This window comes from Ptychodera flava, chromosome 13, assembly GCF_041260155.1.
Source record: "Ptychodera flava strain L36383 chromosome 13, AS_Pfla_20210202, whole genome shotgun sequence".
Taxonomy (NCBI): domain Eukaryota; kingdom Metazoa; phylum Hemichordata; class Enteropneusta; family Ptychoderidae; genus Ptychodera; species Ptychodera flava.
The window spans coordinates 26,015,081-26,042,718 of NC_091940.1; the positions used below are offsets into that span (position 1 = coordinate 26,015,081).

A 27,638-nucleotide genomic window follows, 5' to 3' on the forward strand; every position below is an offset into this window, starting at 1 on the left:
ACCGGCCATAAATCATGGAAGCGTCCTCCTGCATTCTGCAGTCTGTACTGGTTATATTCCTGTTTTCCGTCGCCGGCATGGCTTCGGATTTCATCGGAGAGCAGAAATCCTTCGCGGTCACGACGATCAGAAAGCCCGGCCGTCAGCAGCGAGACGCCTTGAAGGAACACCCATTCACCAAAGAGGAACAGGACGAAATCGTTGGGAGAACAATGAGCTACGCAGACAAGTCGAACCACCGGCTTCGAATATGCAGCACATGGTAAGTCTTATTGAGATATACTGTTCAAAATATCGTTGTTTTTGAATCGTGTACCTTTCATGCACTTATTATTAGAATGGACGTCAGTGAAGATTGGCAGTATCTTCATTGACAACCAAAAGCGCATGGATAGTATGTCTGTTTGCTGAAAAGAAAGTGAACTCTCGTTTGTGTTTGACATGGACCAAATGTTGACTGTTTGGATAACCACGACCTTTTGCTATTCGTCACCTCCTGACATCACCGAGCTTCTCCATTAAAGCTGACAGAAATAACTTTGTTTCCCACCCTGTCAAGCAGCAGTATGTTTGGCCGCTTGGATGGTTTAGAAGTTATTTTGGTTCCCTTACATTCGCTTAAAGAGTATATACGACATGTGGGTAACTGACTCACATCGTAAAGAAGACGATGGTGTTGACTGATTAACTGTCACTTTGGCCGTGCATAATCTGCCCTCTCACGGAGCCATGTGGCTGCAGTGTCGTAGCCCCGCAAATGCAACTCCCCTTGAATATTTTTTGTGTGGAGGAGGTCCTCCCCAACACAAGAATCTTCAAGGGGAGTTGCGGGGCTACGACACAGCAGCAAGGAGACCTGTAGGGGGAAGCCTTTCCATAGATGCTAACCTTACAATAATTATGAAGCACGAAGGCTATCTTCGACTGTAAAATAGTACAAACTTTCACAACAACAGCATACTTCAGATAAGGAAGGAAAACCACCGTGTCGTGCACCTAATACTACCATTTACAGTAATAGATAGCGAAGCCACTGCAGTGAACTGCAATAAAACTGCTTACGCTAAATATTTTCAGCTGTAGCCAGCTGGCAAAGTCGACAACATTGTATGTCCCATGTAGACAGTTTGTCTGGGGAAGTTGAATAAAAAAAAAATTGTACATGGACCAGTGCATGGTAATGTACATTATATCTTAATCATGAACACAGGGTGCCAATCGTAAACTCTCATTTGCAACCCGAGCCTCAGACAGAGTCAATTTTGCCTTTGTACAAGAAGACGTTTTGTCTGTATCAAGTAGCCTTGTTCAACACCAAAGTGGCCACGGCTGCAGCTGAAACTAATTAATGTAAGCAGTTTTATTGCAGTTCACTGCGGCAGCTTCGCTATCTAATACTGAAAATGGTTGTAAAAGAGTTTCGTGAATTTTTACATCTTTCGCTTTCTGATAAGGATATCACAATTGCTTGATCTCTTAAATCATGAGACTATAAAAACTTGAATCATCGGTTCAAGCTATAAAATGACACAGCCGAGAGAAAATCCGGTGGCCTCGAAGGCCATCCGTCGTGTAGCGGTACTGTGATTTAGGTCGTGTGTAAATACATGTAATGGGGTAAAGTGAAAAACCCAGGCCTAGTCGGGCCTCGCCTGGCCTAGTCGGGCCCTCTAGGTTGGCGATCTAAAATTTAAAGCGAATTCTTTCATCTGAAATGTACCATACCACACTCTCTGTCAGTGTGTGTTGAGTAATAAAAGATTGATTGATTGATTGAATTCATGTGTGCTCGTGCTCCCTCGCTAGTAGATCGCCCGGCTACACGGTTACACACGTAAAGATATCAATACGCCTATCTGAACGTATCCCATATGCTTTTAGGCATGTCTGAGTTTACAGTTGTACTGTCTAAAAATGGGCGGAGAATGGCAGAGAAATACATTAACCCCAACACGTGCGGTTAATTCTCAGAAATATCTTTTTTATTTGACAGAAAACCAGTTTGTATGCGTAAATACTTCCATGTTCGGCACAAAAAACACGATATGAAGAGGTAACAAGTGAGAACGGCTCCACGCTACGTACGTTCGAGAAAACGGTCCCGGGACATAGAGCATGTCGAGCACACGTGAATCGTCGCGATGCGAAGTCTGCTTGTACCCGGAAGAGCATTACCTAAAAACCGTATCAATTTGACCACCCTTGTACGACACCCAATTTTTTTCTCAAAACATAATTTTATTTTGCCCCTATCCGACGACAACTGTGACTTTCTCAATTTCTATTAATTCAACTGAATGACATAGGTTTCAAAAAAATTCCTTCAGTTGGTGAATGAACGACATTTCAAGACATCGAAAACAAAGTAAACAGCATTACGAATATAGACTCTTTCTGTGCGTGAATCAATATTCCTTCCTAATTTGACAGATATTACATTCTAAACCACATGTTGCTTGTTCTAAAGCGCGTAGACAGATGTGCCCGTGCACTAAAAGGACAAGTTTGCGAAACGCTAAAAAAATTGCTGAAGAAAAATCGGTATGTTACATGTCGGCAAGTACGGTCGACGCCGCCCCGTGCGTTCTCACCGACTGGGAACAGACTAATATTTTCAAACGCAAATGGGGACAGTGTCAAGTAAAGACGACGGCTTATTTTTTCAAGCTGAAGAAAATGCTCTTTCTAGTTGTGTTAATGAATCAATCGAATATTTTTGTTCCCATTAATAAATCATAGACAATCTTGATTCTCGGTTTATGGCATTTTTTTGTCGACCGATAAGTCTTTTCATCTTCAATATTCCATTATAATTTCACCTACGGTATATAATATCCTACCTCCTGTGACTGGTTCCTCCTAAACGTTAACTTGCCTTGTGCACGAAAAGAGATGATGTATCGTATGCGAAACAATGAAAAAAATAGCTGAAGAAATAACCATGTATCAGTCAGTGCGGCAGGCGAAACCCGGAGGCCAATCATACCAATTGCGGACAGAGTAGATGGAAACGCAAATGGGGTGTTATTAAAGGAAAGGCGGTGACTTATTTTTGAAGCTGGATAAAATGCTCTCTCTCTGGTTGTGTAAGTCTGTCGATCGAAATACTGTTCCCAGTTGTTAAATCGTGGAAGTCTCGTTCTCCCCTTTATAGTTCGATATTTACTGACTCGTTCCTTCTCATTTTTGTCAATCGATGAAAGCATTTTCCTCTTACATATTCAATCTTACTTTGAACAATGTTATATTCTGACCTTTACTGCCATTAGTTTTGTCCAACGTACAAAGACGTGACGTATACGTCCAGTTGACAAGATGTTTTGCGAAATGGTGAAGAAATATTTGAGCATGGCCATATTTGCGTGGGGGCCCTGGAGACATAGATGTCACAGTCTTTCCGGACTGTTTACATGTAGCTTAGGGGATTTCAAAGGAGATGAATCAGTTAGTTGAATAAAACAAAGCTTTTCGGACATCATATTTTTATGTCAATTTTGTCAATGTCGGACTTTGGATTGATATAGAAGCCGGAATCACCTACAGAGATGTTTACATTAAACACGGACGCACAATTCGGAATAGTTTGTTGTGCCGCTACTGTCGATCTCAGTCGTGATGTCTCTCCATAAAATTTCAAAGCTATAGGCTAAACTTGTCGTTTCGATACACAGCGGTACACAGATGACCAGATATTGTATGTTCTTAAAAACTAGTCTAAGCAATTTTGCGACTGTCTTTGTCATCGTGTCTCCCCGTGAATGTCCTTAAACCTATGGCTGTGACCATTGTTACTGTATGCGTTAGAGTGTAAACCCCTGCTCGTCCCAGCAGAGGACTTTTAAAAACAATGCTGTGCATCTGTGTACACTGTGTGCTTAAAAACTATCTACTGTTGATTGACCAATCAGAGTGCTCAATTAAGGGTGTTTTATCTACTCGTAAAGCCTTGGTCACCAAATTCCAGAAACGAATGACAGCGCCGTAGTAAAGTACTGTCCAATCAAAAGTGAACATGTCATATTCTGTAGACATCTGGTACGTTTTAATATTCAAATTTGGTAACACAGCGGAAACCAGCTGCAACACAAAATCTGCGGTGGTACAAACATAAACTAATGTGCCCTAGGGCATTTATAGGATGTTCCATTACATTGGAAGGCTATTTCACAAATAAAAGTTTTAATTCATATCCTAAACATGTTACATTGACAAAGGGGACGGTTGACGTAAACACATTGAAAACGAAGATATATCAGTTAGGGGCGATAGTTTTTAAGTCGCATAAAACCCTCGTACTCGGGCTCTTCTGGTATATAAAGTCAAACCCTACGATAAAGTGTCTCGGCCTGCGGCCTCGACATTTTATCGTTGGGTTGGACTTTATATACCAGAAGAGCCCTCGTACTCGGGCTTTATCCTATACATAAGCCCCTAAACCTAGTTTAATTCTATCATGGAAAGGTAAGTAACTTTAAGAATAAAGGGTTGTTACAGTTGCTAAAATCGCGAGAAAAACAGAACGTTTTTCAGTAGCTTTATAGTTCTGTGCTTTCCGTCCCCGTCACTAGAATAGAATAGTCCCATTCCCGAGCGCTATTGTTTTAAAACACGTCCACGATGTGCTGTTGATTTTCATTCTTTCGTTGTGCAATTTCATTCGTTTGAAGCAATTATCCTTTCATTTGACTGCTCTGTGGGACTCTTCTGGAAATGTGTTTTGGATAAAAACAACTCTACAATGAAAGACATAAACTTCAACGGTGATAGGCATACAATATCGGTTCGATGTGCGAAGGTATACAGATTACAAGTTATTTTAGAAGTTCTCAAAACTAGTAAAAACAATTCTGCGTGCCACTATCTGATAGTGTCTTCTTGTGTGAACGTCCTTGAATCCGTGTCCGCGACCATTGTTTTTGATGTGTTCGACGGTGATGAGTGGTAGATTAATATATCCAAATTTGAAGACTGAACACTATTACGTGATCGTTTGTTGGCATGGTTAGGTAATAGACGGTGTAGAGGCGAGACGGCGAAAGTCCACGGGCCAAGGGAGCTCGAGCAGGAGCAGTACATCGCATGCTTTCTTACAATGAATGAACCATCGGTTTCCATAGCTACTACGTGAAATCCGGCCTCACCGATGTCCCTGTCCTGATTCGGAGAGCAATTTCAAACTGCGTGTTGAGGTTCAGATGTCCGATTTTTTCATATTCAATTCATTGATTTACAGAGAAAGCCTTTCTCAATTTTACATGTAGCTGTAATTATCACATGAGAGCAATTGAAAATTCAAAGCCAAATAGCTAGCGGAAAAAAAATCGACGACTCAGTCTCACCAGCGCTCGCAATGAAAAAATTTGCAAAGTCTCTGAAGTCGGTATCATTGCTCCGCCATGTTTATTGTTGGTTTTACGGCCAGTTTAAAAGTCATGGACTTTCTCCACAGTAAAATTCATATAAGTGCCATACCACGAAGTTCCTATGCATTTCAATATGTCTATTTGGAAGCAAAAGTGTCACAGACATCACCAGTTGCGAACTTTACCGGTTTTCGATACGAAAGATGTAATACATTATCAGCGTTGTTCATGTTGTGTTTTGAGTCTGATATTGAATATAACAGGAAAAAAATAACGATTAGAGTGACGACAGAGACCATGCCCGATACGGAAAATTGACATCAACTCTAGCATTGAGCAGTGACCTGAAACTTCAAACTGATATTTAAAGTCGACAAAATAAAACATCGAAATGCCAGGAGAGAGAGAGAGAGAGAGAGAGAGAGAGAGAGAGAGGAGAGAGAGAGAGGAGAGAGAGAGAGAGAGAGAGAGAGAGAGAGAGAGAGAGGGTTGGTTTGCGCTGTCGCGAATTGATTATAGTCTTTCGGATATGACTTCAATATAGACGCAACACAGACATCAAAAATGTACATCTACTTTCCAGAAATTATAATAAGAGTAGAACTAATCCAAAAGTGCTGGTTCAGGTAAATCTTCAGATGTTGGTTTCCCCGACTTTGCTGAGTCAGACCATACTTACAGAAAATGGTCATCATGGTCTTCTCTTAAAAAGTATTATCTGCAACACCATGTTTCTTATGATCGGTGATGTCAATTTTTATTATTTTTACAAAATTTAATGCATTAAACGCTCTTAGATTATCTAATCTGCCTGTCACGGAGTTGCAATATATTTCAAGGGCCGGCACACGATGTCATATTCAACGATTTCAAATCGTAATTATTTTTTTCTGGTCGAATTGATAGGGTTTTTACGGTAAGCAACCCCGCGCTCGCAGAGGCGTGACAGGCTGCGATCGATGCAAATTACAAGAGGCAACACCACGTTTCTTATGATCGGTGATGTCAATTTTATCATTTTTACAAAATTTTAATGCACTAAACGCTCTTAGATAATCTAATCTGCCTGTCACGGAGTTGCAATATATTTCAAGGGCCGGCACACGATGTCATATTCGACGATTTCAAATCGTAACTATTTTTTTCTGGTCGAATTGATAGGGTTTTTATGGTAATCAACCCCGCGCTCGCAGAGGCGTGACAGGCTGCGATCGATGCAAATTACAAGTGGCTATTTCGCCGCACGAATTTCAATAAGACAAACAATAGCAAAAAGCAAAATCTAACCTGAACAAACTATATTCTGTGTTCGGTGGCAAAAAAGTAATCATCAATCGAGGGTACGCAAAATGCTTGCGACAGGGCCAGCTGAGGCACAATGTAGCTTTGTGAAACTCAGTCTCTGCGGAATTTCCAACATGTTGAATTCGCGCTAAATTTTAGATCGCCAACCGAGAGGGCCCGGCTAGGCCCGACTAGGCCCGACTAGGCCTGGGTTTTTCACTTTGCCAATGTAATGGTCTCATGGAGGGTATTGAGTTGTGTTAGAATTCTGAGACGCAAAGAGCGCTCCGCAGAATACTGTAGAAAGATATGACTATTCCCTCGGCTTCAATACGAAATACTTCGCTTCCCGGTCAACTTTGAAGATTTGCTCACTTTACGGATAGTCAGTGACAGTCAAAGCTTCTCAGAATGTGGTGTTTTTCATGGAAGTTGACCTTTCGCTCAAAAACAATGGCCTTACCGGTCATGACCTCGACGCGCTGTTCTGTAATGACTCCGCTGATCTCGACTGCACATCGCATGTCTCCGTGGTCGTGTCATCGTACTGGAGCGCTCATAAACACGGACCGCATAGATTATGATAACGAAGATAATTACTTTGTCACAAGAGGTCTATTCTGCGTCCATATTCTGATTCAAGCAGACGACGGGAACGCATTCGCATCCGAGCGCCGGATGAGTAACATGCACTTGGACAGACTCTTTTACTGCAAAGTTGTCCTTAAAATGTCCCCAACGACCCCTTACACGGCTACGCTTCGCAGCCAGCAAGGGGCTATGAAAACGTCTAGATCTAGTGCTGGGAGTGATCAGTATACAGTAACTGTAAGGAATTGTCACAGGGAACTTAGAAATCTGGTTGTTGTTCATGGACACTTTGTCATCTGCCAATAAGTTTGGAAAACGGGAGAACTTATTTGATGTCGTTATACTTGTTGTTGCAAATACATATAAAGAAACACATTGGTCTGAGACGTTTGAATTCGTTTGGTACCGCAGAGCCAAAGTGAAGCCTATTAATGGTGATGCTATAATCACATGTATTTTCAATGACAGTAATATGATTGAAACGCAAAAATAACAAGAAACAGTTAGTGTTTATCATGATATTATCAGCAAATAACAACAGTATTGGAAAAGGAAAATAACCCCATTACAAGATTCATTGTGGCTCCATTGCTGCACACGGGACATTCCGATCACATGGTACTACAATACGGTACTGCTGACCAATTTACAATAAACCACAGATGCTTTGTGGGGTGCATCGTCACAAACCTTTAGTACTTGTAATGGTTAAATTACCAGCCAGGCGTTCTGCAATTATGTGTTTCGCAGTGCTTGTGCACTTTCGGATATTACTTTTGTTGTGATATTCGTGCAGGGGAAAACTGTATTTAGGCATAATCAAAAACGTCAAAATGTCAGCGAGCAAAACAGAGATCGGCGTCATAGCTGCCATCCGAAACTCTACCGCACCGGTGCATGTCAAGTACTTCGTGCTCACCCAAGTTGGATGAATACAGTACCGGCCTGTCGCAGGCCTGGGCCTGTCGTGGTTGTGCGATGCACTGCTGCTGCTCAGGTCTGGCTGCTGCTGCACAGTACTAGAGATTTCCCATAATGCATCATGATTTGTACCAACGTAGATTCCCCTGTGAAGTCTACCATGTCTCCCATGTGTAGACAAATTCCTGGACTAGTTGTAAAAATTCTGAAAACGTACTTTTAAGGACACCTTTCGTCTGAATTCCTATTTTAAAGGATTAAGAAAATTGTGCTTGATTGAGAGAGGAGATAGCATTTTTTGTAAATTTTCCACTGATTGTGTCCTCAGCCATACAGAATAAAGTGATGGAAAGTAGGGAGACTAGTTGCACCTGTTTTATGAAACAAAAGGATATTGATTTTTTCCAAATAGAAAAGACGAAAGAAATTTACATGCTAACTTTTTTCAGAGAATGACCCCTTCAGTTGGTCATAACTTGCTTCCCAAAACTCTGACATTTGTAGTACCTGCAGAATGTGACTTTTATGGTTAATTGACGGTTTCTTTGAAATTTATACTACGATATTTCAACGTACTTTTAATAAATATAATTAATCAATTATCGTGAGACTTCACATTATTGCTTTTATGCACAACTGAAAAAGTTATAAGAAAACTAATGTCGTTGGTACAAATCAAACAGCATTGTGGGTAATTTATTGTACTGTGTGCTGTAGGACGAATTCTGACAAAGTTTGGTACTGTGAATACGTCAGCCAGTATAGTGAGGCCCATGAAAAGTGTCGTTTCACAAGAACAAATGCTGTTTTTATTTTTACGAATATTTAAACGACTTTCTGTAAAATAAGAATTTCGTTTTTCAAAAGTATGTTTACCCAACATCGATCTTATCAACATTGGGAGGGAGGGGATGAGGACACACATCCATATTACCACTTTTCGTCACAGGTTTATTGGCAACACGCATGATCGATATAAAAAAAATTTATTAAACAACACTATAAAAATATGTGAAATATGGCGAAAAGTACCAATCGGACATCATCTTTATATCACTCGTATGGAATCTTTTGAAAAAATCATCAAGAGTTATATTATAGACAAAACCCAGAATATGTTAGATCCTTTGCAGTTTGCTTACAGAGCAGGTATGGAGTGGAGGATGCCACTCTGGCCCTCCTTAACCTTTTGAGTGCTGTAATTTTTCCCTCCAAAATTTCAATGTAACATTTTACCAATATTTATGAATTTTTCCGTAATGTTTTGATAATTTAGACCAAATGGACATATCATTTCAATGGCTACAATTTGACCAAAATTTTGGGAAAAATCTGAAAAAAATTTTTCTAGATCTGAAGAAAGTTGCAGGCTATGTTATGTTCTATAAAGACAGCAAAAGTTGACTTTGGCACTCAAATGGTTAACTTAATTTATAAACAAATTGAAGGTAGCAAAACACATGCCCAGGTTCTATTTGTTGATTTTTCATCCGCATTCAATACTATTCAACCGCATATCTTAACTGGTAAATTATTATTTCATTTTAACATTCATTCCAAGGTTGTTGGTTTGGTTTTCGATTTTTTTGAGTTATTGGCACTTCTTCTAATGTATGTATGTCATTTACTGGCTCACCCAAGGTTGTGTACTGTCACCACTTCCTGTATATTCTGTATACTGATGATTTTGTGAAGTGGTGTAGAAGTTCTTTTCTCCAACTTAACATTGATAAGACCAAGGATATGTGTATAGATTTTAGGAGAGATGCACCACAACTTGATGTAACAATTGGAAACGGTCAAGAAGTGGAAATTGTTGAGAAATACAAATAACTGGGTTCTATGTTGGACAATAAGTTGCGTTTAAGTAAATGTCAACAGCGCTTGTTCTTCTTGAGGAAGTTTAATTTTTTAAAAGTTGACAGAAAGATGTAGAAATGTTTTACAGATCATGTATTGAAAGTGTCTTAAGTTTTTCTCTTATTTGCCTATTTGGAAACCTTACTGAACAGTGCAAGAACAAACTTAATAGAATAGTAAACATCTGTAGTAAAATTATCGGAGCGCAGTAAACAAGTCTCATTACATTGTACAAAAACAAGTTTTAAACAAAGTCTATTCTGTAGTCAGAAATCATCACCCCCACTTTACCAGGAATTAATATTTTACCATCTCGTCGGCGTTATAGGGTCCCAAGAACTAGAACAAACAGATCAAAACATTCGTTCATTCCCACTGCAATTCCAAAAGAGAAACGACTAGTCATCTTTGTTTGTAATGTGTTGTATCGACTACTGGTTTTATTAGTGTTTTTTAAAGTGATAGTACTTTTCGGGTATTCAGCCCCCTTTTCTCTTAAAATCTTTCTTTATAACTTGTCGAAATTCCAGTTTTTATGTATGTGATGTTTCTATTGATACTCTTAGAAGAGAAATATAGTTTTCGCTGCCTTTTTTGTTTTTATGTAAATATATTTTGTAACTTTTTAACCTGACCGCTATCTTACAAAGCATTGCCGACATTTTTGGAATAATAAAGAGCTATCGTATTGTATTGTATGTATTGTATTGTATTGTATTGTATTGTATTGTATTGTATTGTATTGTATTGTATTGTATTGTATTGTATTGTATTGTATTGTATTGTATTGTATTGTATGGTATTGTATCATATACCTATGCCCTGTATTGTGTCTGTACTGAGTTCAGTGACATGATTTATCATGTTGATTTGTATGTCAATAAAGTGATACGCCTTGTTGATTTGCATATGAAGGGAATGATCAGCGCGTCTTTCTTTCATTCAATTGAATATTTGCATATGAAAAAGTGATACGACTGTTGATTTACATAACAAAGCCTGATACGGCCTGTTGATTTGCATACCGGACTACTTACATGGTGGCGCCCTAATCAAAACAAACCATGGTGCCCGTCTATGATTTTGACTTTGACTACGATATCATGTCCGATCTCCAAAAGTGGCAGGGTTTTGAAGCATAGGGAAATGCCGGGTTACTAAATAAAACACATGTGTCGATATCGGATTAACCTGCTAGTAGTGCTACCAATTTGAACAAATTAAAGAGCAGAGCATCACACCGTACGGGCACTGACAGATCGATGACAGACCAGCTGTTCCGTCCGTGCATAAGCACAGACGCGCAGACGACAAGCAAAAGTGCTATCGGACATGTCGGAGGACCGGCAAATTCAAAAGCACAACTTTCAAAAATATCATGTATTCATGGTAAATGCGTTCTGGAAAATAATACCAAACACAACACTTGCATGTACCGTACGGATTCGGTAGATATCCTACATGTTTGATGACAGAGTTCAAGCATTTCTCTGCTCAACCGTAAATAGTAATTGTCAATAAGCCAGCTGATAGATTACGTCAGACGCTAGTATATCAATCCGCCGTAGCAAGATGACGCAAACAAATGTAGTCCATCAAGAAAAACCACAGTGAAACGTATCATATTTTAATATACGAGATTTATTCATTCAATAACGTGGGCATAGGTATATGATAAAGAGGTTTTATCCCTCGTATCGACTCGTGGGTGTGGGCCCACAACCGCACTCGTCAGCATACGGACCCACCAAGAGGTGATATCGAGGGATAACCTCATAGTATCGTATCGTATCGTATCGTATCGTATCGTATCGCATTGTATTGCATAAGTATTGTATTGTATTGTATTGTATTGTATTGTATTGTATTGTATTGTATTGTATTGTATTGTATTGTATTGTATTGTATTGTATTGTATTGTATATCATTGATAAACATACAAACTGTGAGACCTATAACGTGTACGTGATTTCATTCAGCAATGCTTATAGAGACGTACGAAAAATATCTTTAGCCACTTTTAAGCAACAAACGGAATTTCGAACAAAGTTTAAGGAAAATTAACAAGGTCGTTTACAAAAGTTCGTTAATGCAGAGAGTTTGTTACTTGACGATATCCACAAAACTTTAATAACTGTCAGCATTCACACTTCCAGTTACCCTGTGCTTTGTTTCAGTTCTGGCATGACGAATTGGCACACATGGCCCAAACGTGGGCAGAAAACTGCGTTTTTGATCACGGGCAACCAGACCATGATTTGGAAGAATACGGTCGCATTGGACAAAACATGTGGACAGGCAAACACGGCAGGTGAGGACTGATATTGCTCAAGAATGTTTCAGTAATGCCGGTACATTCACTGCTTCAGGTTCATCTTCGAGGTCACAGTCAAGATTTGTCAACATAACTTTATTGATTCCTTCACTCACTCACTCATTCATTCATTCATTCATCCATCCATTCATCCATTAAATCACTCACTCACTCATTCATTCATTCATTCATCCATCCATTCAACCATTAAATCACTCACTCACTCATTCATTCATTCATCCATCCATTCATTCATTAAATCACTCACTCACTCATTCATTCATTCATTCATCCATCCATTCAACCATTAAATCACTCACTCACTCACTCACTCACTCACTCATTCATTCATTCATCCATCCATTCATCCATTAAATCACTCACTCACTCATTCATTCATTCATCCATCCATTCATCCATTAAATCACTCACTCACTCACTCACTCACTCACTCACTCACTCACTCACTCACTCACTCACTCACTCACTCACTGTAACTCACTCACTCACTCACTCACTCACTCACTCACTCACTCACTCACTGTAACTCACTCACTCACTCACTCACTCACTTACTCACTGTAACTCACTCACTCACTCACTCACTCACTCACTCACTCACTCACTCACTCACTGTAACTCACTCACTCACTCACCTCACTCACTCACTCACTCACTGTAACCTCACTCACTCACTCACTCACTCACTCACTCACTCACTGTAACTCACTCACTCACTCACTCACTCACTCACTCACTGTAACTCACTCACTCACTCACTCACTCACTCACTCACTCACTCACTCACTCACTCACTCACTCACTCACTGTAACTCATTGTTTTTTTAGGAAATCTTTGCAAGTGTAATATTTTTTCAACAAGAAAATGTATTTTTTACATTGACTTTTTGAATTCAAACTGTCTTCTACAGAGAAATCTTTACGATTTATTGCTGGCTTGCAGAAAAACAAATTCCGCATTCTTACAAGCCGGATATCAACCGGGTCAAAGTAATATCACGACAGATTTTTGCATACTGGAAACAATTTACTACCATGTAGAAAGACGCAGCAAAATTTTTCTGTGTAGTTTATATGTTCATAAAGCATTCGATTCAGTATGGTGGAACAGACTTTTTCATAAATTGTATTCTGGTGGCCTTAACTTAAAAGTCTGGAGGATTATGCGAACCATGTTCTATGGCCAAGAATGTCAAATTGCCTTGGGAATGTATGTTTCACACAAATACCCTATTTTCCAAGGTGTGCGTCTATACAATGCAGGATTCAGGGCACAATCTTTTTTTCGCCGAGGTCTCCGCTACGTATCGATCGGTATCGGGGTAGCGAAAACCAAATAATCTTGGAATAATAGATTTCTAGCCTTAATGATGTATTAGTACGCTGGTACAAGTTTAACGATTGTATTATGTAATAGAAAAGCCGGACTTTTTTCTCAATCTTACACTTGGCATCATGAAAAGCCGGAACTTTTTATAAATGAGTACCTACCACCGGAAATTTCAAATTAGTACAAGTCTGAAATCTATAATCATTTTTTTGAATTTTTCATAAACGACCGCAACTTTGCCCAAAATTTTTAAAAGAATGTAATTACATTTTGACGTCAAATTTTTTGAGCACTATGAGGTAGCGGACATTTTTTTCCACCCAGAATGTGCTCAAAATTGGTAGCCCATAGAACACCAGGTAACGGAGGGTAGCGACAGGTAGCGGACAAGTTTTAGACTTTATTTTCACTAAAAGATTGTTTGGAGGAGTCAAAATCGGTAGCCCATAGGAGACAAGGTAGCGGAGGGTAGCGGACATTTTTTCCCATCCAGAATATGCTCAAAATCGGTAGCGCATAGAACACAAGGTAGCGGAGGGTAGCGGACATTTTTCTTATCCAGAATATGCTCAAAATCGGTAGCGGAGGGTAGCGGACGGGTAGCCGACAAGTTTTAGACATTATTTTCACAAAAAGATTGTTTGGAGGAGTCAAAATCGGTAGCCCATAGGAGACAAGGTAGCGGAGGGTAGCGGACATTTTTTCCCGTCCAGAATATGCTCAAAATCGGTAGCCCATAGAACACAAGGTAGCGGAGGGTAGCGGACATTTTTCCCATCCAGAATGTGCTCAAAATCGGTAGCGCATAGAACACCAGGTAGCGGAGGGTAGCGGACGGGTAGCGGACAAGTTTCAAACATTACTTCCACTAATATAAAAGATCGTTTTGAGAAGATAGAATCGGTAGCCTATAGGACACAAGGTATCGGAGGGTAGCCGACGTGTAGCCGACAATTTGTTCGTCCAAACTTGTGTAAAACAGTAGCCCTAAGGATCCAAGGTTGTCTAGGATAAGGTAAGGGTAGAGCACATTGGGCCAACATATTTTCCATCATGAATGTGACCATAAGCGGTATCCATTACAACTCATGGTGCGGGCGGGGAGCCGACATTAGTTTCTACATTGCTTAAGACTTATCACAAATGGTAACCCATAATAGACACAGCACTTTACATTCCGTTCATTGCGACGGCATGCCCACTCCTATAGAATTTATTACGCATATATTACATTTCAGAGCTGTTTTGAATAAAAGTGTGACACCAGTTTTGAACTGTCCTTCCTGCTGCAACGTAAACTTACAGAATTTTTCTTTACAGTGACCACTTTGTGGCAAATCATTGAAAAGATAAGCTAAATGTGAATGGATGGTTTGTATTGTCATTTATTAATTTTTTTAAAACAATATAGCGGATGTCTATTTAAGCAATAATGTAACCCCTCCCAGCCTATAATGGACGAAAGCAAAATTTGCACAACGAGGCGGAGCGGAGTACATTATGGAGTGCAAAGTTTGCTTGATGAGTCCATTGTGGGAGGAAGGGGATATATTAATGCTATTATTTTATAGTTTTTGAGATGTCACTGACTTTGAAGATGTAGAAAACATCTTTGGTAGCAATGATGGATAATTGGATACATTATCTGTAAGTATCTGAGGGTATGAGGTCACAAAATTCACTGGTATTGACAAAGCTATAATATATTATTACACCTCAACTACAGAACTGATCTCGTGATTGGATGAAACTCCGCAACGTGACATTCCAAAAAAGTGTGATATAACGTGGTTTGAATTGCTATTGCCCTCTTGCCGGCAAGCCGTCCGAACGCCATTGGTAGCGCACATACGCATAGTACAAATACTGGATTTTGTGATGATTTCAAATTTTCGGTGTAATAAAGTTAACAACACATGCCCTCAGGCTGGTGCTCTTGACCAAAATATTGATTATACTCTTGGTAGTAACAACAGTGATCCGGAACGATCCACGCAAGAGATCTTGGCCTATTCCCGGTCATCCCATAGAGCATTTCCTTGGTCGCGTCACACTAATTCTTAGCTGTGAAGTCTGGAAACGTGTGTGCCTTCCAGCTGCTTTTCATGGATTTGAGCTTTGGTCTCTGACAAAAAATGAGCTAGTCATGCTTGAGAAAAGTCAGCGTGATACTGCTAAAATCATACAGGGTTTCCCCATCAGAACTGCCACTGACTTCACTTTAAGTGCTTTAGGTCTTTATTTCAATTGAAGCCTATATTGACAAACGTAAACTGTTATTTTTGGAAATCATTGCAACTGTAATATTTTTTCAACAAGAAAATGTATTTTTTTACATCGTCTTTTTGAATTAACACTGTCTTCTACAGAGAAATCTTTACGATTTATTGCTGACACTGTTAAGATCATTTTAAAATACGATCTGACATGCTTTCTTGATGAATTTTGCGCTACTGGCTATTTCCCGCCAAAACCTATTTGGAAAACAATTGTGAATGATGCCATCCATGAGAATGAAAATAATTCCTGGAGACAAAGGTTGGAAAGTAGAGATGATATGCTGGTTTACTCTCGATTGTACACACATATTTACGCAATTTTCCTGAACGTCGTGAAGTTGTTTACAGTACTAGTATTATGAAACTTCGGACTTTTCCTAGAAATGAAGTCTGTTTTAAGTGTCAAAATACAGTTGATGATGTTTTGATTCATTTGTTAACCTCCTGTTGTCATACAACAATAGCAAGAGACTCTTTTGGAACTGTCTTTTCGACAAAGTGAGCATTACTGTTTCTGCAGCACTTTTCAACTTAAATGACCTTGACATCATGGACATATTTTAGGCGATAGTATTTACATGATCGACTACCAGGAGTCCGGTGAACAAGCAACTCTCCAAGAAATTGACTTTGTGCTGGACTTTGTGCAAATGTGCCTTGAGAACTGAACTTAGTACCGTGTATTGCTTTCTGTCAGAAGCTTACTTGAATAATTTAGTGTTTTTTGAGTAACTTTTTCCCCTTACTACCTCTGTAATTTAATGTGTTGATGTAACTCTTCTCATGTTTTGAGGAGGAATAAAGGAACAACAACAACAACTCACTCACTCACTCACTGTAACTGTTGCCGGCTATTTTAACGGTTGGTAACTTCAGCTGGGAAATTAACTCGCTGAGAGGTAACACAAGATGCTACTACACAGAGACGTCGTAAGTTGAAGTGGACGATGTTTATTGCAAACGCTGTCAGCTTGACCGACCAGAAAGTCATGCTCTTACTTCCCAAAACTTCTCATTAAATAGACAATTTTTCAGGGCGTAACCTGAACATGTAAAATACATTACAGGAAGTAACTGTACATTGGCTAAAAAGTATTAAAGACACTTGATTGGGTAAAAGATAAAAATCCAAGTACTTGATTGGAAGGAAGTTTCTAAAATATTCAGAATTATTCTGCTGAGTTGGCATCCCAACTAACGCTTTTTAATATTTATAATGTTCCTTTGACAAATGCCGACTTCTAAAAATAATAGTTATTACCGTTCCATGATCAAGACTTGTGGAGCCAGAATTTGATTATGTATGTATGAGCCATTGTTTCATGCCGAAGTCAATTAAATGATGACCACCGCGATGTAGCCATATCGGTGTCATACTTCATTGTTTCAGCCTAATTGTCCATTCGAGTACCAGTATCAATGTCAATGTCAGTAAACATCTTTTGTTCGTATTCATCTCACCGGTAGTGGCATTGTTCGTTAATTAACACATTGGCAATGATACTTGAGGTAATAAAAGAACTACCAGTAATAATACTCCAGTAAACAAAAGAAAAGACCCTCCACGTTGTACCGTGTGCAATTGTTTATCCCAGTGAACGTTCGTTATGAGTTCAACAAAATTGTACATATCCCTGTAATACTTTTACTTTATAAATTACAATCGTAACATAACTCATTGTTTGTTTTAGGAAATCTTTGCAACTGTTATATTTTTTCAACAAGAAAAACTTATTTTTTTCCATCGACTTTTTGAATTCAAACTGTCTTCTACAGAGAAATCTTTACGATTTATTGCTGACACTGTTAAGATCATTTTAAAATACGATCTGACATGCTTTCTTGATGAATTTTGCGCTACTGGCTATTTCCCGCAAAAACTAATTGGAAAACAATTGTGAATGATGCCATCCATGAGAATGAAAATAATTGCTGGAGACAAAGATTGGAAAGTAGAGATGATATGCGGGTCTACTCTCGATTGCACACAAAGTTGGCTCTATTTCACTTGTGCACATATTAACGCAATTTTCCTGAGCGCCGTGAAATTGTTTACAGTATTATGAAACTTCTCACCTTTCTTAGAATGAAGTCTGTTTTAAGTGTCAAAATACAGTTGATGATGTTTTGACTCATTTTTTAACTTCCTGTTGTCATACAACAATAGCAAGAGACTCTTTTTGGAACTGTCTTTTCGATAAAATGAACATTACTGTTTCTGCAACACTTTGCAACTTAAATGACATCGACTTCATTGGTAATATTTTAGGAGATAGTATTTACATGATTAACTACCAGGAGTTGGTGAACAAGCAACTCTTCAAGAAATTGTGCTGGACTTTTTGCAGATATGCCTTGAGAACTGAACTTAGTACCGTGTATTGCTTTCTGTCAGAAGCTTACTTATATAATTTAGTGGGTTTTTTTGAGTAACTTTTTCCCTTACTACCTCTGTAATTTAATGTGTTGATGTAACTCTTCTCATGTTTTGAGGAGGAATAAAGAAACACAACAACAACAACAACAATAACTCACTCATTCATTCATCCATTCGTCCATCAAATCACTCACTCACTCACTCCATTCATTCATTCATTCATTCATTCATTCATTCATTCATTCATTCATTCATTCATTCATATTGATACTGGATAGCTCCCATAGTAATGAAGACTTATTTCCAGAAAGGACAAGTAAGAATATAGAAATTAAAAAAATAATAATAATATATAAGTTTAAAAGATACAAAAATAGCGAATGTATATACCAAACACAACAAATTAAAGAATTAAAACTGCAAACATAAGTTACCGGAAGAAATAGGCAAATGAAAACAAACAACAGCGGATGGCGTACACATCTCTGACGCTTGGCATATTAAGGCAAAATGAAACTTCCTGAGTAAAGCCTTAAAATGGGGTAATCTACTCGACTCTGTAAAATTTGCAGATCAACTATTACTGACATCCACTGCAAGATTTATTGTAATAATTTGATCAGTTGCAGCTTGTTTCATTTCGTCATAATTCCATAAATGTGTTCAAACACGATTTGAATTATGGGTAACTGCACGCGTCGGAGAAAACGAAGTCTTTGCTTTAGCATTAGTGTTTCCTTCTTTTGCTGAGTACTAGTATTTTACATCGATACGAAAATCATGACGTCATATTGGTTGTTGAAACCGTTTTTCCATAAGCTGTAATATTTACTAGACTTTACGTCTTGCAAGATCTAAGAATAGTTGCGATCGTGTTTTTCAGAGTCAATTGACACTCAAGAAATGATGATCTTCTGCAAGACAGTTTCATCTGTTTTGCATAACAATAGCCATCATTGTCTTTACATTATCTTGTTGTGCAGGGTTGTAAATGCCGTCAACTCCTGGTATAATGAATATAGGTTTTACGACTTCGAACGTCATGACTGCACCGAAGGCAAGCAGTGCGGTCACTACATACAGGTAGGACTCTCTATACCTCTATCACCGCATTCTTCTTTGCACTATAATATCTAATGTTCTCTCTTACTGAGTGATAAGTCACAGATATCTCTTATATGTACAACGAAGCCCGACGACTTATCATTGATGCTGAGAGAACTTTGCGAATATTTATGGGTATTTAGGGGTTTAGTCCTATCGTGTGAGTCAGCCGTGTCTACACTATAGTCTGTACTATTATAGAAATATGGGAAGCGATATCAAAGGGTTGGCACTTGCATATCAGTACTTGCATTGTACAGGAAGCCCATGATGCTCCTCTCTGTGGAGGGACAAGGCTCAAGCTCACAGTCGCTCGTTCTAATTGCCAAGAAATCGTGCCTTTTCGGTATATTGAAATGTCAGAGTACTGTTGCAAATCAGTGACAGAAACAAACACATAAATGAAAAATTTACGTGACCATGCATCACCATAAGAGCTCTATGTTCGAAAATATGCAAGAGAGAGAGAGAGAGAGAGAGAGAGAGAGAGAGAGAGAGAGAGAGAGAGAGAGAGAGACTCTTTCGTTTCCAGTCTGATTTGTTAAACGCTAACCTAGGAGAAGCCTGTCATATTTTCACGAAACAGCGTGTCCTCTTTGGCAGTAACAACCATTAAAATGCAGTAGATGATCAGGAAGTGTCATTATAAACCTTCTACTCGACAGTGAATCAACGTACGATTTATCCTGATATTTTTTGGAGGGGATTTCGCTCTCATCGTCACGTTGATTTGATCGATCTACAAATCAGATGAGCGGTATCAGGGCAGTAGGAAACGAATAGAGGGAGTGCGATCGTGAAGACACTAAAACTTCATTGGAACATCATAGAAAGTTCGTTCATGTTAAATTATAAGTCAAACTATTGGCGCCGTATTGTAATACAAATCTGTGAATAAACCCTTTTTTGTGCAAATGCGATGAAGTAGAGTTTCCTCGGGATTCACTCACGACAATATTAAGCCAGCTATTCCAGCTAAAACTTACCTGTGCGCGAATGCCACGCTTTCACACAAGTCTGTGAAGACAGCATACGATCACATATCACGCATACTGCGGCCGTCAAAAATATAACACCACATGTGTAATAACTTCCTGTAATGACTTTATATCACAAAATCACCAACTTGAACCGAATCTAGATTATCGATAACTTGTCCTAATTATTCATATGCTGCCAGATTTCTTGATCGACCGAAGCAAGACAGCAGCGCAACCAATCATCTAGACTTGGTTCAAGTCTGTGATTTGTGAATGTTTGATTGGAGTGAACTCAATGATTTGTATTCTGCCTTTATGTGAAACGCGTGAGTGGACGCGATGAGTAGGGTGAACGCGATGAGTTGAGTGAACGCTATACAGCGGAGTTTCACCCGGAATCACAATCCGGCAGAAACTAACTCACTACTGCGCAGACTCAAACGTGGCGATATTCAATCGCTGGGAAAACCTGGCGTGAGCTGCCAAATTCCGGATAGGTTTGTACGAAATAGGAGAGACACAAGAGAAACTATTATAAAGGATTTTATTTGTTTAAAATTCACCGACTTGAACCAAGTCTACCAATCATCACAACCGCAGACAACCTTGTCTGTGTAACAACACAGACAGATATAGACAGTCTATGTTTGTCTGTGGTAACAACAAACCATGTGACTGCACTGAATGTCCCAAACGATATGTGACTTTTATCGCGTTTGATACTTCTGCAAAAGGGGAACAAGCGTCCCAACGAAAACTATAAAAACAAAAATGAATGATAGTATGAACTTGGCATTAATTTGCATATACTGGAACTATAGTTATGAATTATCCGTTTACTTGCTGTCGCGTCGCACATGTCGATCACGGTCCCTCCACAAAGGGACCGTGTTCCGATGTTAATATACAAACAGTGGGCAATTCTTCTTTGATTTCTCTTTAGGAAGTATGGTTTCGAACGAAACACGTCGGTTGCGGTTTCCACGACTGTGAAGACGAAGGATGGACTCTAATAGTATGCAACTACGGACCTCCGTATGTGTCAATTTCTTTTAGTGTGCAATATCGATATGAGTTAGACCGTCTCTCGAGGGAGCGTAGAGAGCGCCCTCGAGCGACGGATCTTTCAGTGTGCGATATCGGTTGTAATCTTGTGTTTTGTGAATGTATTGCACATTTCAAATATTTTATGACTTGCAAAATCGAAACTGATTGATCGATCTTTCCAGGGTCTTTCTAGACGTTGACGTTATGTTTGACGAAGTAGAACTTTCGATGCTTTTTCTAAGTTGAAACCTGTATGTACACAGCTGATGCATTTTACCACGGTCCCTGATTTTACAAGCCATTGCTGCTTGCTTAAGTTAAGGTAATCATGCCGTTTGTCAACTCTCCATCTTTGCAGCGGCAATTATAAAGGACAACAACCGTACAAAGTTGGCGTCGAATGTTCAGAATGTCCCGTGCCTAGTTGGTGCTATGAAGGACTCTGCAGTAAGTTATTATATTATCGCTAATTCCCAAATCAGAGGCTTAACTTTTCCTAGTCGTCTTTGTGTGTTTGCAAGGCGAAGTGTGTTATTAAATGTCATGTACCCATGGTGATCAACTATTCAACTCGTCTTTCGGACCGAGTGACACCACCATCACCAAGCATCATCGGTAAAGTAGGCTAGGAGTACAGAATTGTTGCAGACCCCGGCAGAGCTTAATGGGACAGGCAGTGTCGTTTACAACACGTTTGTTCAGCTCGACCTTTGAAAAGCATGCAAAGTACATTATTCGCCACAAATTTAAATTTATACCACTCTGACGTATTTGCAAATCAAAAATATTACAGAAAACAAGACAAGATGTAGTACTGTACGATACAATTGAGTAATCTCTCTCTCTCTCTCTCTCTCTCTCTCTCTCTCTCTCTCTCTCTCTCTCTCTCTCTCTCTCTCTCTCTCTCTTAGTGCCTGACTGCAAAGATCTTCCTGGACGTGACTGTGGTAAGTGCGTGTGTTTCCGATAGCCAATGTGCTTCATCATCCACGGTACATGGAATCACAGACTCCATTATTGTACGAAACAGAAATCGAGTTCGTCAGGACTCATTTTGATGGCAAGGTTTGAAATATGAGCTAATATGTAATATTTACTGAGGTGATATTATATGTTTGAGATACTTGCTATGAAAGTCTAATTACCACGGTTTAAAGGGATTCAGTCGTCGGAACTCAAAGGTCGTATACGACCAATGTAAACACTGTATCCAAAATCTGATAATGATTGATGAAAGTTAAAACATGTCTGTCATGATCCACATCGTATAATTTAAATGTTGCAGCTATGATGATGAGATGAATTAAGATATAGTGCACGACATACAATGTTTGTAAACAAGAAACTCGCACAGGCGCAGTTCCGACGACTATTTCTCTTTAAGTTGTTGTTTTTATTTGAGTTGCGCCTTCTCTCGCTCTTCGTATGACTTTGCGATTCACTTGTAAATGAAAATTTACGTGTACCACGTGATTAACACAAGGTTTTGCATTTTTCTTCTTATCATAGACTGCTTCATGAAGTGCGAACACTGTGGAATAAGACACAAAAATAACTGCACTTGCACATGCGAAACTGGATGGGCGGGTCCATATTGCTCTGGTAAGGAGGCCTACAGTGCCAATGATTGTCCCTTTTAGTTACTTTTTTAAAAATTAATCCCCGTTATAATATATATTTCAAGATTCAGTCATACTTTATTCAGAAGAAGAGCGCAAAGCGCTTTTGTTGACTTAGAAAAGATTTATTGTTAAAGGAAGGGGTTTGTTCCGTCTGCGGCTTTGCGTATGCGACCCATATAACCGGTCTGTTGCTATGCACAACACATATCCCGACATCCCTTGTGCATATCCATGATTTTAAAATTGCGGCTGTACTTAAACTGGTGACCGCGGCGGAAGGAGCTTCATGTCGTCGAATGGACGCAACAAAAGTTTGTTTGGCAAAGGTCTTTCAGTGATTTGGAATCTGCAAAACTTGTGAACTATGAACATGCATCAATATGCTAAATTTGCTTCACATTTGCTTGACATTTTTATGGCCAATTTCTGGGAGGAGTTAAATGTTTGACAACAAAGTCGCGCTGTCGCAGGTTGGACGACCCCTTATCACTGTCATGATGACTTTCACGGCGTCTTTACATGCATCATTTATCTCCTTCAGATAAGTGTGACAACACGCATAAACGTTGCCACAATGGCTGGTACCGTAATTGGTGTGACGGTGACCACCCATTCGTTCTCAAGAAGTGTCCTAAAATGTGCGACAAGTGCGGTAAGCTTTATCTGAGTTCATACTTGTTGAGTTTGCTATTCATGTTTTCATAAGGGGAGCAAACATTAAAAGTCAGTAATTGTTGTCATTAAAATTCTGGCTATAAAGTCTAAAGAGCTGAATGTTAGACGTACTTAACAAGTGTAATATCTCATTTCGGCGGCATTATTCGGAATAGAATATGGAGTTGATCGGTTTTGAACTATCTTCGAGCGTTTAAACACATCATTCTTAAAGTTATCAATAAAGACTATTAATTGTCTTAAAATTCTCACTAAAGTATCTTTTTTTCCATATCAGTGCTAAATTAAGACAGGTCTACGGCTTAAACGGCGATGAGTTGAGTTAGTATTCCTTACAATAAGTTTAGAGGGTCAATAATAACTGTTGATAGATTAATCACTAGTGACATGATACCGTTACTAGATGTTTTGGTTGCAAAGTTGCATGCCGATGAAAATTCCTCTGTCTTCACCTCAAAACCTCCGTTCCTCTCACAGAATCCCTAGAAGATTACTCAAAACAAGAACAGTGTTGCGACGGTATGGAGTGCAAAAACGGCGGTTACCTTAATGCGGCGACGTGTACGTGCGAGTGTAACCACATGTACAGCGGAAAATACTGTGGCAAGTTTTTTTTTAAACTTTACTTCTAACTCACCGACAAATAAGGAAAAAAGATAAATTTAAAGAAATAAAAAAATAAAAATAAAGTGTTTCTCGTCCTTGGATGGATTAAAAAATGACGCGGTCATGAGAAAAAAATGGCCAAACCCCTTAAATTTTAGGGGGAATTTAAAGATGGCTGCCATAAGGTAAAATGGCTGCCACTGAAAGAAACAAACCTGAGGAACATTTCAGAACATTTACTGAACATATCAACTGATCCATGACATGGATTCACATATAAATGTTATGTTTCTGCTGGTTCCATTTTCGGGCTTTTTTTATTTAATTATTTTCATGGTTTTTCTTTTTCAAAACTTCAAAAAAAGTCATGACGCGCATGTTTTCACATGCGTGCGATGACTGCAAACAAAACTATTGTTTTGGCCTAAGGACACTTTTGCTAGCTGTAACCGTTCCCAGGATTTTCTTGGGTTCTATAAAGTAGAAAGTATTAGCTATGCAAAAATATCAATTTGTAATGTTATTACATTTCACATACAGGCCATACTAACAAATCAAACGTTACTCATTACTGCAGCGTATTTTTTTTAGTTGAGCAAAAACTCTTTTTCACGAACACAACAAATATACTGGAAAATACGGGTACGTCAAAGGTCAAATAGATTGGAGCTTTAAGGTATATATGCGCCTCTAAAATGAAAGACTAAAACTTTAACTCAAAATTTTCTTATGAAAATTTCAACCATTCTATTACCAACTCAACCATAAAAATCTAGGACCGCCGTGTGAAGTTCGGTACTAGCGAAACCCAACATTTTGCTATTTAAAATGGCCACCATCCCTGTGTTAGCTCTATGGGGGGAAAGTAAATTGTAAATTTTCGAAAAACTAAGGTGGTGAAACTTTTTCTTTCTCCAAAGGCTTGAAAATGACCCCCCAAGTAGACAAGAATAGAATTGTATAAATTTGAGTCCGAATATCTGTCCCCGAGGCGCGTCCTACCTTAACAGTATAATGCAAACAGTATTGTTTGTTGTTCTTCGTGAAGCAGTGAACGATACAAGGTGACAAAGTACCAGACTAAGACGGTCATCATTTTAAAGAATACGAAAGGTATAATTTTCCTCTTTTATCTACATGAATGAGGGGAAAAAACTGTTCTACTATTATCCTATGATATGAGCGATACCTGGAACTTTAATGTTTTGTTGTGTTTTTCAAACTTCCACAGAGATACTAGGCGCTTCAACCTCGTCAACCCAAGTGGCGTCAATAGTGATGGTTTTGGTCGCAGGTTTGTTGGCGTGGCAGTCTCGACTTTAAAGTAAAGCTCACCTGTCTCTTCCAAGGAGGAGACACAACAAAGCGGACTTCTGCTGGTACCAAGATCACTGCTGTTCGTTACTAATCACAAGAATTGAAGTGCTGCAAAATTTACACAGAATGATATTTTATTCGTCCAATAGTCGTAGAACTCTTACATATCTATAGAAGCAAAACCAAATGCAACACAAATGCAAAAGTTGGATACTGTATGTTTGTTACTGGAAAAACTGCTACCAATTGAAAAAATTAGGTGCAAGTGTTTCGGATTTTAACCATACTTTTTACATAAGTACTTCCCACCGCTTGATGAAGCAAATTATTGTATTCGAGTTGATTCATGTATTAATATCAGCTTGTTCATTTCCGAGAAAGGAGAGTGTTGCCATTAGTTATCAATCTGTATTTTATATAAAGTGTTTTGCCATATTGCAAAAGCTTCACGTTTTATTGAAGTAACTCAGACACCGCAAGTTTACACAGTACCACAGACAGACAAGGAGGCAAGTCAGCCATATTTATTCATACGTCATTTACGTCAGTAACTCTACACAACATTGGGGGCGCACTTTTCTTGCGTCGCCACTCAAATCAAACTGAATAATACAGGTAACCGATTTCCGCTAATTTCGAGTTGTCCGTCCCAGTGTCTTGTTTAGGTGGCGTTTTCTAGAATTCAAGTCTTGCTAGGACGCAAGATTTTCTTCGACTGTAAGCAAATATTTTGACATGTCCAGTGCTAGCGCATACATCTGTAGATGAAGTAGATCATGATGTTACGGTGTATGGACAGAACAAAACTTTACTATTACTAGTAAATCTGAACCACATGCGGTATCAGAGGAGTGCACGTATGCAGAAGCCTAGGGCTACTCCAGTTTCTCTACTAGTTTGCTTTTGCTAGGTAACTGTACAACTTTCAGTTGGAATAGTTAAGTACTTATTCTGGATATGGGGAATCTAATGTACATTCCGAGAGTTTACTTGTTTTAGTGCTCTCTCTCAAGCAAATATTACCGAAATTTTAAAACGAATATATTAAGTGTTCGGTTCGGTAGCATTAAGAGCCAGTGTGATAAAAATTGATAGACACTGAAGGGATCTGAAATCTTTATTAAGGGTCAAATTCTGCAAAGAATACTTTTTGTTCATAGAATTGGTGTTTCGTTTACTCTGAGTCTTACATAAGGTAGCTATTTGTCAAAATTTCATAGCTTCAAAATGTATTGATCTTACATTTGCTCTTGTGTCACTTCTGACAAAGTTTTGAGATATTCTGTGACAAACAATTCACATTAAATTGGTAATCATGTGTGCAGTACCAACACTTGAATTACACGGCCGATACTCGATTGACGTCTTGCTATATGAAAATCGCATACTCTCCACTACAGTACTAGTTGTGGGACTTCTTCACAGAAACTATTTCCAAAAATATCTTTTTGATGTTGTTATTCAAGAACGATCAGAAAATTAAGACACGTTGTGTAAATAGGCCAGGTATCGGTTGTTCAGTTTACGATTTTTGCTACCGAAGCGATTTAATCGCGGCCGATGAAATCCGATCGGCATTGAATAAATTAACAAATATATTCAAGATTCGTGCCCTGCTTTTCAAATATCTAATATCCGTCACAGCAATTACCATAGGCGACCAGGCACAGTTTCTTTTATGTCAGGAGCGACCTTATTGAGATGTTAGTGTCCAAGATTCATTCACCGAATGACGCTTATCGTATCATTTCGTTGTCTGTACCTGTACCTTCATTAGTTACCAATGAAACTTCTAATTTGAAGTTTTCTGAATTAGTCACCAGTTTGTACAATGTGCCCGAAGTGATCGCTATTCGACGTGACGGTGACTTATTTTAAATGTAGAATTCTCAACATGTTCAGGTTTCTGAACGTGTAAATTTCTCGTTACTTTGCTTCAATAACATT

The 27,638-nt window shown here is 38.9% G+C and overlaps 1 protein-coding gene across 1 annotated transcript; it reads left to right on the plus strand.

The window, feature by feature from the left end:
• On the plus strand, positions 1-27,035 carry LOC139147981 (GLIPR1-like protein 1). Its single transcript, XM_070719238.1, has 10 exons — positions 1-262; positions 12,197-12,330; positions 19,324-19,423; positions 21,368-21,459; positions 21,830-21,918; positions 22,383-22,418; positions 22,981-23,073; positions 23,635-23,745; positions 24,246-24,371; positions 25,606-27,035. Exons 1-10 carry the CDS (start codon positions 251-253, stop codon positions 25,695-25,697), a joined length of 885 nt encoding a protein of 294 aa, XP_070575339.1. The 5' UTR covers positions 1-250; the 3' UTR covers positions 25,698-27,035.
• The last annotated feature ends 603 nt before the right edge of the window (positions 27,036-27,638 follow it).